The sequence below is a fragment of the Bufo bufo genome, chromosome 3 (assembly GCF_905171765.1).
Source record: "Bufo bufo chromosome 3, aBufBuf1.1, whole genome shotgun sequence".
Classification (NCBI taxonomy): domain Eukaryota; kingdom Metazoa; phylum Chordata; class Amphibia; order Anura; family Bufonidae; genus Bufo; species Bufo bufo.
The window spans coordinates 78206957-78220036 of NC_053391.1; the positions used below are offsets into that span (position 1 = coordinate 78206957).

General features: G+C 44.6%; 1 protein-coding gene across 2 annotated transcripts in view; it reads left to right on the forward strand.

Annotated features, from left to right (window-relative positions):
* CHMP2B (charged multivesicular body protein 2B) overlaps positions 1-13080 on the forward strand; it is a 34810-nt gene that overhangs the window by 19455 nt on the left and 2275 nt on the right. Inside the window, exons 3-6 of one of the 2 annotated variants that reach the window (XM_040423251.1) lie at positions 3654-3848; positions 3976-4078; positions 4442-4548; positions 6619-6758. In XM_040423251.1, the coding sequence (XP_040279185.1) occupies positions 3654-3848; positions 3976-4078; positions 4442-4548; positions 6619-6732 (519 nt within the window). In that variant the 3' untranslated portion in view covers positions 6733-6758. Of the gene's footprint in view, positions 1-3653; positions 3849-3975; positions 4079-4441; positions 4549-6618; positions 7109-13080 lie in introns of those variants that run through there. The other variant, XM_040423249.1, reaches the window with a different exon arrangement.

A 13080-nucleotide genomic window follows, 5' to 3' on the forward strand; every position in this document is an offset into this window, starting at 1 on the left:
ATAGCATCATAAATCAATGTAATGCTATGTGACCGTGGCAGTGCTGGAAGTTCAGGAAGGGAGCTGCTGCATACTCGCACGGAGTCTGGAGTGTACAACTCGCTGGTCTGAAAGCTGCTTTACAGGTGAACTTAATGTGACTTCTAAACTTTTGAATGCACGTGTTTAGTGTTTCAGTACTTTTTGCACAGCTTGCTTTTCTCTATCAAGAGCTTAATGGCAAAATTCACAACAGGTGTTTGATCCTCCTTATCATGCTGTTTTACATTTTGACATCATGAGACCAAGACAACCTAACAATTGATAAACAGTACCTCGCCATTGCGATAGGGTTGTTGCGATACCCAAATTTTGATTCGGTTGCGATACTCGATACCACGCGGAAAAAATAAAACCAAAAAAGCCGCTTGCATTGTGCATTTTATAGAATGTCCGGCCCATAATCGAACAGTCCTATCCTATTTTTTGGGGGGGACAAGGTGACCAAAAAAAATTGCGACTCGCGCTGTATTTATTTATATTTCTGTTACGCCGTTAACCGCATAGGAGATTTTTTTTTTAAATATTTTAATAGTTTGGACTTTCCATACGTGGCGATATCTAGTATGTTTATTTATTTATTGTTTATATATTATATTTGTAAAATTGGGAAAGTGGGTGATTTATACTTAATATTTTGGTGGTTGTTTACTTTTTATCTCTAGAGCTTTATTAGGGTGAATAGGATCTCGCACTCTCCCTGCTGCCCTGTCCATAGTGCACACAGCAGCAGAGAGCTTACAATGACAGCCAGGGCTTCAGTAGCGTCCTGGCTGCCATGGGAACCGATCAGGGCCCCAGGATTACACTGCTGGGGCTCCGATCACAACTGTCACCAATGAAGAGCGGACCCTGTGGCCACTGCCACCAATGACTTTAATACTGGGGGGGAGGGGGCGCACTGCGTCACCAATGATAATTAACCTTTAATACAGATACAGGAGGCTGGTGCTGGCCTCTATGACAGGGCGCTGCAATCAGTGGCAGTTAACCCCTCAGGTGCCGGCTATGTGATTCTGCCACCGGCACCCGCCTCCTGTATCTGTATTAAAGGTTAATTATCATTAGTGGCACAGTGGCCAGGTCGGATTCCTGCTATGCTGGCTGCTTGAGTCTGGGGCTTGGGCTGATTCTGGGGAGGACACAAATCTCAGGGGAGGAGGCTGCCGCTGCCGTTCGCCGAGCTCACTAGCTCAGACAGTGCAGTAGTTTATTACCTCCCCCGTCCCGCCTCCTGGTTTAATTAGCCACACATTCATTGGTGGCAGTGGCGCGGGCAGCTTCAGAGCCCGTTTACTTCATTGGGCTCAGCAGCGGCCGCCTCATAGGAGGGAGGGAATCCCTCCCTCCTTCTCCACTGTCTGGACTGAGAGAACATAGCCGCACCGAGCGCCATGTTCTCTCATAAGAAGAGATACTGGACTGCACAGTAGCACAGCCTAGTATCGAAAAAATGAACATCTCGGTACCGAATCGATACTGGCATAAAAGTATTGATTGGGTATTGAAATTTCGATACCCAAAACAACCCTACGTTGCGAGGTTTCATGCAGGATGTTCTCAGACAGAAGTGGCCACTGAGCTTAGAGTGTCATCAGCAGGTTGCAATAGAGACTGAAGGAGTCACAGAAAGGCATAGAAGTGGACGTCCTCTGGCCACATCCCACACTGATGAACGCTTCCTTGTGAACAATGCCCTGCGGAACCATGCACATTTAAGGGAACTCCAAACCATTTCACATGAGCGTGCTCTGCGTGCTAGACTTCCTGCAGTGGGACCTGACCACACCGCCAGGCACAAGCGTCACCGTGTTGCATGGGCCAGGGAGCATCTATGCTGAAAGAGGGACCAGTAGGCCTCAGTGCTGTTCACTGATGATTCGATTCACGCTGAGCAGAAATGATGGCCGCCAACGATGTTGGAGACGTCAAGGAGATTGCCTCTGTTGTCACCAGACAAGTCTTTGGTGGTGGTGTTACAGTGTTGGGCAGGTGTCTCTAGTCAATACAGAAATGCCCTACACATGAACAACACAGGCCTAATTTCATCTTCATGGATGACAATACGCCAGCTCACCGAGGTCTCATTAGGGAACGGCTGCCGGAGACGTAGCCTAAGTCGACTTGTAAATAGTATGAGACGTCATTGTCAAGCTGTAATTGATCCTCAAGGCCACATGACAAGTTATTGAGTTTTTGTGGGGGTATACCCACCACTGGTGTTGGCTGTTGTTTGAGATGAGGAAATTACCATTGCATACTTCTACTTAAATGCCCTACTTTTATGATATAATATCACTGTAGCGTGAACTTTTTAAATTTTACATAAATTTTACCAGAAAGCCAAATATCCGTAACTTTTTGTGAGTAGTGTAAGTATATGTTCATATATAGATAAAATCCACAAGCAACGAGTAAGGCTTCATGCACACGATCGTATGTATCTTGAAGTCTTCAAACCGCAGATCCGCAAAGTGCGGATACCAGCCGCGTGCGTGCCTGCCGCAACTTCTGCCAATAGGACATGTTCTATCATTTGCGGAGTGGCCGCACAGATGCTGACAGCACATGGATGACATCCATGTGCTGTGTGCATTTTATATATATTTCTTCCAGCCCCATAGAAATTTATATTGGTCCGTGCAATCTGCACTGGAAAATACAGTTGTGTGCATGAGCCCTAACTTGGCATCTGCTTTGTGTGGCCTTTCGAGCTACGTCATTTAGTGCAGTCCAGAGCTGTATTCACAGTTCTGCTGAGCTTCTATAATATAGTGGAGCTGTTACAGTAAGTTTTCTTGTCAAATTACTCTACTGTTCCTGCTGTAATGACTGCAATATCCAGCATGATAACCACCAACACAGGCTCTGCCCAGACCCTAAAGAAATGGGAATGCAGCCCGCTGTCCGATTCCTGGAAGCAGGGGCAAGAGATGTGTCATTGTCCACCTAGGTTTAAACCTCCCCTCGATCCCGGCATAGACCCGGCACAGTGTCATGCTTCCAGCAGCTGCTTTGGTTACTGGTGACATGAATCTTTAGCTCATAAGACAAATATTTGGCACCTGATATGAAACAGAAATATACTTTTTTTTTTCTTGAATATTATTGCAAAATAGCTCAAATCCAGAAGGAAGAAAGCTGTCAAGTAGAGTCTGTGTGCCACTAGGGAGGCGAGTTTGTTGCAGGTGCAGATCACCTTGCCACTAGACGGGAATGGCTGATTCTTCGGCTTCCATGAGTAATTAGCAGTAATGTACTCCTCTTAGGCAAGTCGTGGAAAACCCCTTTAATATTAATAACCTATCTGATCTGTCTTCAAGAGCTGTGGCTCCTGAACCAGTCATTGGAACGGCACTGATGTATGGGTGAAGTGCTGCAGTAACGAGGCACGGCCACTACAGTGTATGAATTTCTGGTGCCTGGTCCTAGCCCCGCAGCTGCTGAGAACTGCTGACTGACAGGGTTGCTGGTAGTCAGGCCTTTGCTAATTGATATTGATAACACGGTTTTCCAGGACTTACTTATTGATAAGTTATGGTTAGACTTTTAGACTTTTTTTTTTATATGTTAAAATTTATATATATATAATAAAAAAATAAAAATTTCCACAGGAAATGGAAATAAAGAAGATGGCCAAGACAGGTAATAAAGACGCCTGCACGATTTTGGCAAAGCAGCTGGTGCAGTTACGTAAGCAGAAAACAAGAACTTATGCCGTTAGTTCCAAAGTCACCTCTATGTCAACGCAGACCAAAGTCATGAGCTCACAGATGAAGATGGCGGGCGCAATGTCCACTACAGCAAAGGTGAGCACAGGTTCTTAGCAGCCTTGTGAGACCCAAACATGTTTGATCTCCATAGGGTAGACTGATTTTGCAGAACACATTTAGAGTTAAGTGGGGTTTTTTTTAATTTGTTTTTCTTTTCCTCTAGACAATGCAAGCCGTGAACAAGAAGATGGATCCCCAGAAAACTCTGCAAACGATGCAAAATTTCCAGAAAGAAAATATGAAGATGGAAATGACAGAAGAAATGAGTAAGACACGTTCTTGCTGCTCATGAATAAGTGAAGACGTTTCCAGTCGTATGCTGGCACTAAGCACCACCATCGGGGAGTGGAGGGGTGATCATTGACCCCTCATTCTTCTCTGTTCAGCCCTAGAGCAATGGGAATGCTAGACATTCTGCTGCCTGTACTTCGCTTACTGACCTACTATACTGTGGGTGATGTCACTTTGGATTTTTGTAAGGGGGTTGGAGGCAAGACAACTAAACCAGAGCTCTAGAACCAATGCAGCAGTTGCTCAGTGGCCATTTATGAATATATAGTAATAGAGATTACACAAGGGAAGCTGTTAGAGATATACAGTAATTTGTTATTTGCTCGTGTCCTTTGCAGTAAACGACACACTGGATGACATCTTTGATGCCTCTGAAGATGAAGAGGAAAGCCAGGACATTGTGAACCAGGTGTTGGATGAGATTGGAATTGAAATCTCAGGAAAGGTATGTACTAAGCTCAATAGTTGGCTAAGAAATGCAGGGACCTTATAATATTGCAGTATTTCCGATGTTAATGGGGTTGTCTGGGTTCAGAGCTGAACTTGGACATATCCCCATCTTTCCCCACTCAGCCCCTCTGAGTTGAGCATTTCATACTCCAATGCTTTCCCTTGCCCTGCGCTGAATCGTGCAGGGCAAGGGCTTTTTCATTAGATCCAGTGACGTACCGGGTCTCTGTTAGGCGTCCGCCTAGCTATGAGCCCGGTGACATCACCCGCACTAAAGGGCAAGCTTCAGCGCTGCCCTAGCCTGTAAAACTGCTAGGGCAGCGCTAAAGCCCGCCCCTTAGTGCTGGTGATGCTACTGGGACCACTGCTAGGCGGAAGCCTAACCGAGACCCAGTGCATCACCTGATCTAATGAAAACGTTCTTGCCCTGAGCGATACATGAAATGCTCCGATGCTCATCTCAGAGGGGCTGAGTGGGGACAGCAGGGGATATGTCCGGGTTCAGAGCTGTAAATGTCTTGTCCAACATATTTCCTTTGTAGATCCAGTAGTGTTGTAATGGAAGAACATTGTAATTTGCTAATATGAAATAAGTAGCTTATTATTATTATTATTATATCTATATATGTAGTTGTAGAATACTCTCTAGAGTCTTTGCTGTGAACATTACTAACGCCTTGAAGAGAGCCAATCACCATGGAGTTCACTTTGCGATCCTCTGCCTCATTCTGTAACAATATCAATATAAAAAAAACTGGACAACCCGATTATGTGCACCAAGGGTGATATTAGGCCGCTCTGTGCTCTTGCTCCTCCTGCTTTCTCTGCCAGCCCCTACTTCTCCTTCTTGATGCAGGGCCAGGTTCCTGCATAGTCATCTTGCCTAGGCCTGTCAGTCAAGAAGGAGATAGGCTATAATGCATTAGTGTACAATCACTGTGACAGTTTATTAGGCAATGCCTGTGGCACAGTCTAATAAATATACAGTCGAGGCTGACTTGGGAGCTTAGGCCCCCTGCTACCATGGGAACACAGCACCCTGCAATTGCATTCAAATGGGGACAGAAGATTCCCCTTCCCGCTTTATAACTGCCTAGATGCTGCGGATGCTATTGACTGCGTCATTTAAAGGGGTTGTCCGGGTTCAGACCTGAACCCGGACATACTCAAAATTTCACCCAGGCAGCCCCCCTGACAAGAGCATCGGAGCAGTTCATGCTCCGATGCTCTCCCTTGAGATATTCTCCTCTTTTATTTACTATAACACACTGCCAGGCTGAGGTTTCTGCCCAGCAGTGTGTTTGGTGACTTCACCGACTCTGATGGGCGGGCTTTAGCCGTTTTACAGGCTAGGGCAGTGCTAAAGCCCACCTATCAGTGCCGGTGACGTCACTAGGCTCTCTGCTGGGCGGGAAGCCTCTTCCTGACGGTCCGAAGGCGAGCCCGGTATGTCACCGGATCTCCTGAAAATGCCTTTGCCCTGCGCAATTTAGCGCAGGGCAAAGGAGAGCATCGGAGTTCAGCTCCGAACCAGGTTCAGCTCTGGACCTGGACAACTCCTTTAAGGCGGTAGCCCATCTTCAGTGAGTGTCAGGCAGTGTATTGTGGCCAAATGTTGCCCCCAATGTGATGAAATTGAGATCTACTAAAATGGCAATTGATCACCCGCCCAGTACGGCCACAGCACAGTGCACAAAGCCTTCTGCTTCCATCTCCGTCCGCTGTATACTCCAGCAGCTGCTCGGTGGAGGTGCCAGGTATCGGACCCCCACCTATCTGATATTGATGACCTATTCTAAGGATAGGCCATCAATATCGAAGTACTAGAAAAACACTTTAAATGGGACTTGGCTGCAGAAAGGCCATGTCAGGGATGTCAGGAGGTGGACAAGCGATCTATTGTTGTGTTATCTTGAGGAGGTTGTTATCTTTGCCGGCTGATACTCTGTATTCCTGTCTTTAACTAGAAATGTTGCATTCAGATAAATAACCTAAATCTTGTTAGTTATCGTTTGCTGCTGTTAACCTCCAGCCATCTTCTTATTAACTAACCTTGTTATTTTAGATGGCAAAGGCACCCTCAGCAGCTAAAGGACTTCCCTCCGCTTCCTCAACGAAGGCGACCACCATATCAGACGAAGAGATTGAGCGCCAGCTGAAGGCCCTGGGAGTAGATTAATGGCTGATGACCGAGACCTTTCCGCTGTGTGTGGACTTGTATTTTGGCTACTAATGGAACAGCTTGAACAGGAATTTATTTTTGAGGACTAAACGTGTCTTTTTGTTTCCTAATGTACACTACATTGGCTTGTATAATACTAGTCGCTGTATATAGACAATAACACAATTTCCCTGTGTGTCAAGAGAAGCTGACCTCCAGGGTCCGCCGCATTGTAGAGCTTGGTAAAACTGCTCCTACTTTACATCTAATGGACATAATTCTTTGCAATGCAAATGATCTGAACAGTTTTGACTATTAACTCGCCACCTTCCAGCCGTGCGCATGGTAACCGATTCCTAACATGCATGCTTAGAAGTTTATTAAGTCAGGGTTTTCTATTTAAAAAAAGGTATACCTTATTCATGTAATATTCCATGCAACCTTCATCTTTCTGACGCGCACATGACTGGCTCCATCACTGAGAATTCTGCTAGAATTCACCCAATTGTCCAGAATGGATACACAACAGAGTGTTGGTTAATAGAGCTAGACGAGACTAGTCTGATCCTTGAGGCCCCTTTACATTGCCCAGTGTTCGGGCAGATTATTGATAATGATTTGTACCAATGCTCTATAGCGATAATCTACCAGTGTAAAGGCGCAGTCGATTACCCGAAGAAAGAGCGAAACGATAGTAGGATCATTCATGCGGAATTGTCTAATCAGCCTCTGCTGTCAGCAAACAGTGATTCGGCATGGGGACGAGCAATGGCATTAGTGATCGCTGCTCCCCATACTATGCAGGGGCCGTTGTCGGAAATGAACGCTTCCTTCCTAACAATCATCTACTCCAGGGATCAGCAACCTCCGGCACTCCAGATGTTCTGAAACTACAACTCCCACAATGCTCTATTCACTTTTATGTGAGTTTTGAGAACAGCCGAGCATGTTTGCATGCTGGGAGTTGTAGTTTCACAGCAGCTGGAGTGCCGAAGGTTGCTGATCCCTGATCTACTCCATCGAGCAGTGTGAAAGGGCCTTTAGTCCATGGATGCACAGAATCCTGGATATTTAGTCGGGAGATCTGCCAGAACGGGGCCTATCATGGTCCCTTAGTCAAGAGTATATTTTATTTTCCCTTCCTTGCATTTTGCCTATTTGACCATTTCAGTGCTCTGGATGCTCTGTTGCTGAGCTTTCTCTATATTGCTATTTGCACTTGGTTACATATTGGGACTTTTACCATTAGTTTTTTTTTATTCCAAGATTTACCTACAAAGGAATGGCTGTGAGGTTTATTGTTTCCGTTTTATTCCTTTTACATTTGTCTTTGGATGTGGATACAAGCTTATTACTGAAATATTACATTCTCCCTTGTGAGCGCTTGACCTCATGCAGAAGATGGAGCCGTGGGCACAAGTGCTGTACAGAGACGAGCGGAGTCTGTTTGGCTCCATTTAATGCCACCCATAAGGGTTAATCTTCTGTAAAGCGCTGTGGATAATGTCATGTGTATGATCATACGGTACATCGAAGTCTGTGGGTGCCGTATTACCTCTGGTTGTACTGAGCAGTAATACAGCATTGTGCATGAGCCCTTACAATGGGAAACGCCTTGTCCTTCCTGTGTATTCTGTCTGATTTGCTTTTTTATTAGTAGCCTGCTCTTATGTTTTGGGATGTTGGTATCTATGGTTTTATTCGCATTTTTATTTTCTGTCTCCCTGATTTTGTGCCTTTTGTAAATTAAAGCCTTTTCATAACCATCACCTTCGCTCTGCTAAGTGATTATGAGGAATAACTGTGCACAGTATGGCTCAGCTAAATGTGAAGAGAAGAAAAGTCCTTTTATTATTCCCATTAGAAGTTATGAATTAATTACTAGCAGTTCGCAACTAAGATCCGGATGGGTGTTACCAGTTAGGGTTGTGCCCCTGAACAGTCTGACACAGACAGCATTGATTGGATAGGGGGCAGACTGTGCAGGAACACGCCCTCAACTGGTAACACCCATCTGGACCTTCATTTCAAACATTTAGGGGGTGTCCCTGCACAGTCTGGCCCTATCCAATGAGTGCTGTCAGTGTCAGACAGCAGGGACACCCCCGCCCCCCAAACTGATAACACCCACCCGGATCTTAGTTGCGAACTGCTATCAGTTTGGGGGGCGGGGGTGTCCCTGCTGTCTGACACTGACAGCACTCATTGGATAGGGCCAGACTGTGCAGGGACACCCCCTAAATGTTTGAAATGAAGGTCCAGATGGGTGTTACCAGTTGAGGGCGTGTTCCTGCACAGTCTGCCCCCCTATCCAATCAATGCTGTCTGTGTCAGACTGTTCAGGGGTACAACCCTAACTGGTAACACCCATCTGGACCTAAAGGAATGAACATCACTGAGTCATAGGAATAGATGTTCCAGAATTCTTATTGCATGGGGGATTGCCAAAACAGACATATCTGAAGAGGTTTAAGGTCTCTTTAAGTAGGAACCTGGCGTGTGGAATAAACTCAAGTGGACTTGGTGATAAACCCATGCAGAGAAAGTCCTTGTCCTTCCAGCTTCAGGGTTTCCTTAACACTTTACTTGAAAAAAGTTATTAAAATCTATTGGCAAGTATAGTATAGCATGAATACAGTGCTCTATGGCGCTGTCCTGCAGTCAGACGTGTATTCATCATCCTGAATGTAGAGTAATGAGTATGAGACCAATGAAACCCTACAACCCGGGCTTGATGTTTTCTGTAACCGTGGCGACACAGGTCTTCATAGGAGCTGTAGATGCAAAGCAGTAGGAGATTTTATTGTATTTTTCACTTTATAAGACTCTCCTCCACATTTACCTCCCACCCCCAAAGCAAATACTAGTGAACACTTCCATTATGGAGGTGAGTGAGGCCCGGCTAGCGCTGGCTGTATTCACCGCTCCCTGGTCTCCTCCAAGCCCTCGCTGCACTGTCCTTACGGTGTGTAGCATCAGGACGCAGTATCCTGGCTCTGTGTAATGTCAGGTCCCAGTGCAGAGCGGGCTCAGAGAAGACCAGGGGTGGGTGAGGCAAGTCTATTTAGTGATTTTTCATCGGATCTGAGGTCTGATTTTCCTACTCTGAAACCTAGGTCCATCTTATCATCCGGCAAAACATACGGTATAATCAAATAAAAAAAAACAAAGTTGCTTTATTTTTCATTTTAGATATGCAGGCTGAATAATAAATAGTTGGAGGGCTGGACAGATACTTTCAGGAGGGAGAAAGAAGCTTGAAACCAATGGCTACAATTGACATTTTGAGAACACTGCAGTCTTGCTGTACACAGATACAAGCAGAAGTCAATTGGGGTTATGAGAATATCAGCCAGGTCAATGAATACGCTTCCTTATAATGGCATTATAGTGCCCTCTAGTGGCCAAACTAATCATAAAACTTGTAGTTGTTAGATTGCTTCCTTGAGTGGAAGATTGGATTGTCAATGCTTAGTTTCTGACACCTTCTTTACAATTGTTGAATCAGAATTTGCAAAGTACATTTTTAAATTAATATGAGTTGATTTTGCAATATTTATTTTACTGTAAATCACACAGAATACACGATTTCTCTTCTGCTGTCTCTCTGTGCCAAGGCGGGTGAATGAACATTCACTGCCAGCTCCTGACTTTCGCCTAGGGAAAAATGACAAGAAAGGTTTGGCCGCAGTTAGCCTCCATTATTACAATTTTGTAACAGGACAACAGTTTTTTTTTTTTGTTGTGCTCGCTACTAAAGAAAAGGATGTCTGTTAAAAAGGGGAAAACAAGAAATTTGTATAAAATTGCCACAGACATTCAGCTAATCTCTGGAGTTGGCATTTTTGCTATGAAAAAACTTTCAAGTCGCCCATAAAAAAATAAATATGGATGGAACCGGCTTTAACTTAAATATCAATCTCTTTAAAGGAGTTATCAAAGTTCTATAATGCCCCCCCCCCCCCCCCCCCCCCCCCACAATGCGTCCGGGCCCCTCGCACAGGTTGTACTTACCCCTCTCCTCGGGTCGCTACTCATACCAGCACGACGGCCAGCGTCAATAGAAGGCTGTGGCGGGGACAAGTCTCTCTAGCATCGCGGGTGACACCAGGGAAGAGGCTATTAGCTGACAACCGCCCTCCGCCAGATGTTTTCATCCACGCAACAGGGAGATGCAGCAACGGCCGTGCCAGTATGAGAATAGACACAGGTGCCGGGGAGAGAGGTAAGTACAGCCTCTGTGAGGGGCCCGAGCATATGGGGGGGGGGGGGGGCATTATAGAACTTGAATAACCCTTTACTCTGTAATATTCACAATGCTCCTGTAGACCCCTTTAAACAGTTGGGTATGGCCCTTATGTTGCCCAATCTGCTAAATTGTCTAAACGCCTTCCCAGCTTCATCTGCCAAATGTTACCTTTGTATTTTATTTGTCCAATTTTTTTGTAATTAGAAAAATGTAATAAAAAGTTATATAAATCGACCTATAATATGTGCCAAAGCACATTCGATGGACCTACGTACAGTACAGACCAAAAGTTTGGACACACCTTCTCATTCAAAGAGTTTTCTTTATTTTCATGACTATGAAAATTGTAGATTCACACTGAAGGCATCAAAACTATGAATTAACACATGTGGAATTATATTCATAACAAACAAGTGTGAAACAACTGAAAATATGTCATATTCTAGGTCCTTCAAAGTAGCCACCTTTTGCTTTGATTACTGCTTTGCACACTCTTGGCATTCTCTTAATAAGCTTGAAGAGGTAGTCCCCTGAAATGGTTTTCACTTCACAGGTGTGCACTGTCAGGTTTAATAAGTGGGATTTCTTGCCTTATAAATGGGGTTGGGACCATCAGTTGCGTTGAGGAGAAGTCAGGTGGATACACAGCTGATAGTCCTACTGAATAGACTGTTCGAATTTGTATTATGGCAAGAAAAAAGCAGCTAAGTAAAGGAAAAACGAGTGGCCATCAATACTTTAAGAAATGAAGGTCAGTCAGCCGAAAAATTGGGAAAGCGTTGAAAGTAAGGGCTATTTGACCATGAAGGAGAGTGATGGGGTGCTGCGCCAGATGAGCTGGCCTCCACAGTCACCGGACCTGAACCCAATCGAGATGGTTTGGGGTGAGCTGGACCGCGGAGTGAAGGCAAAAGGGCCAACAAGTGCTAAGCATCTCTGGGAACTCCTTCAAGACTGTTGGAAGACCATTTCAGGGGACTACCTCTTGAAGCTCATCAAGAGAATGCCAAGAGTGTGCAAAGCAGTAATCAAAGCAAAAGGTGGCAACTTTGAAGAACCTAGAATATGACGTATTTTCAGTTGTTTCACACTTGTTTGTTATGTATATAATTCCACATTTGTTAATTCATAGTTTTGATGCCTTCATAGTCATGAAAATAAAGAAAACTCTTTGAATGAGAAGGTGTGTCCAAACTTTTGGTCTGTACTGTATGTCACCATGTGTTTTTTATGATATTATTTCTGTTGTAAGTAAAAAGCCATCACAGGCAGAGCTGGAAAGTGGAGCCATAAAGGGGTTGGGGGTATAACTTATTCATTTTTTATGGTTTTTCCTTTATTTTAAAGTGGCTTGTTTTCTGTTGTCCAGGAATGAATATAATGTGATAATATAATCATCTTTATATAGCGCCACCATATTCTGCAGCGCTTTACATTTCAGCGCGTTCATGTACAAATCAAACCGCATCATACAATTACAGGGGAATAGAAATGAGTGAAATTTGAAAAATTCTATTTAGCAGCATCACCCAATTTCGTCAAGAATAGTCACAAATCGCTTTTCATTGTATTGAGTGGGTGCAATGACGGGAAAAGGCTGTCGCACTAACCCTGTCGTTTAACCCCTCAGATGCTGCATTCAACACTTATCGCAGCATCTGAGACACATTTAGGTGTTCAGGGGGTTAAAAAAAAAAAAAAAGTTATACTCATCTCATCCATTTGATAGCGGAGAGGCTAAGATAACCCGCCAATGGACTTGCGGCGAGCATTTGGACGTCCAGGATGATCATGTGGTGACGCCTTCACGCTTGCTGCAGGTCCTTTGGCGGGATTTCTTCAAGACAGGAGCGGACGGCCTCTCCGCGATCAAGTGGATGAAATGAGTATACATTTTTGTTTTAACTTTTTTAATTTTTTTCAGTCGCCCCTTTAGGAAAAATTGAGTCGTTCCCATGAAGGTCAAGGTAATTCGGATTCGTGGCGAATCAAATGTTTCCTAAACTTCAGATAGAATTCCACTCTCGATGCTTTGATTCGCTCAACACTAGTAATAACCAACTAAAGCCCTGGGAGGGAGGGCCCTGCTCGCAAGAGCTTACAATATGAGTTAACAC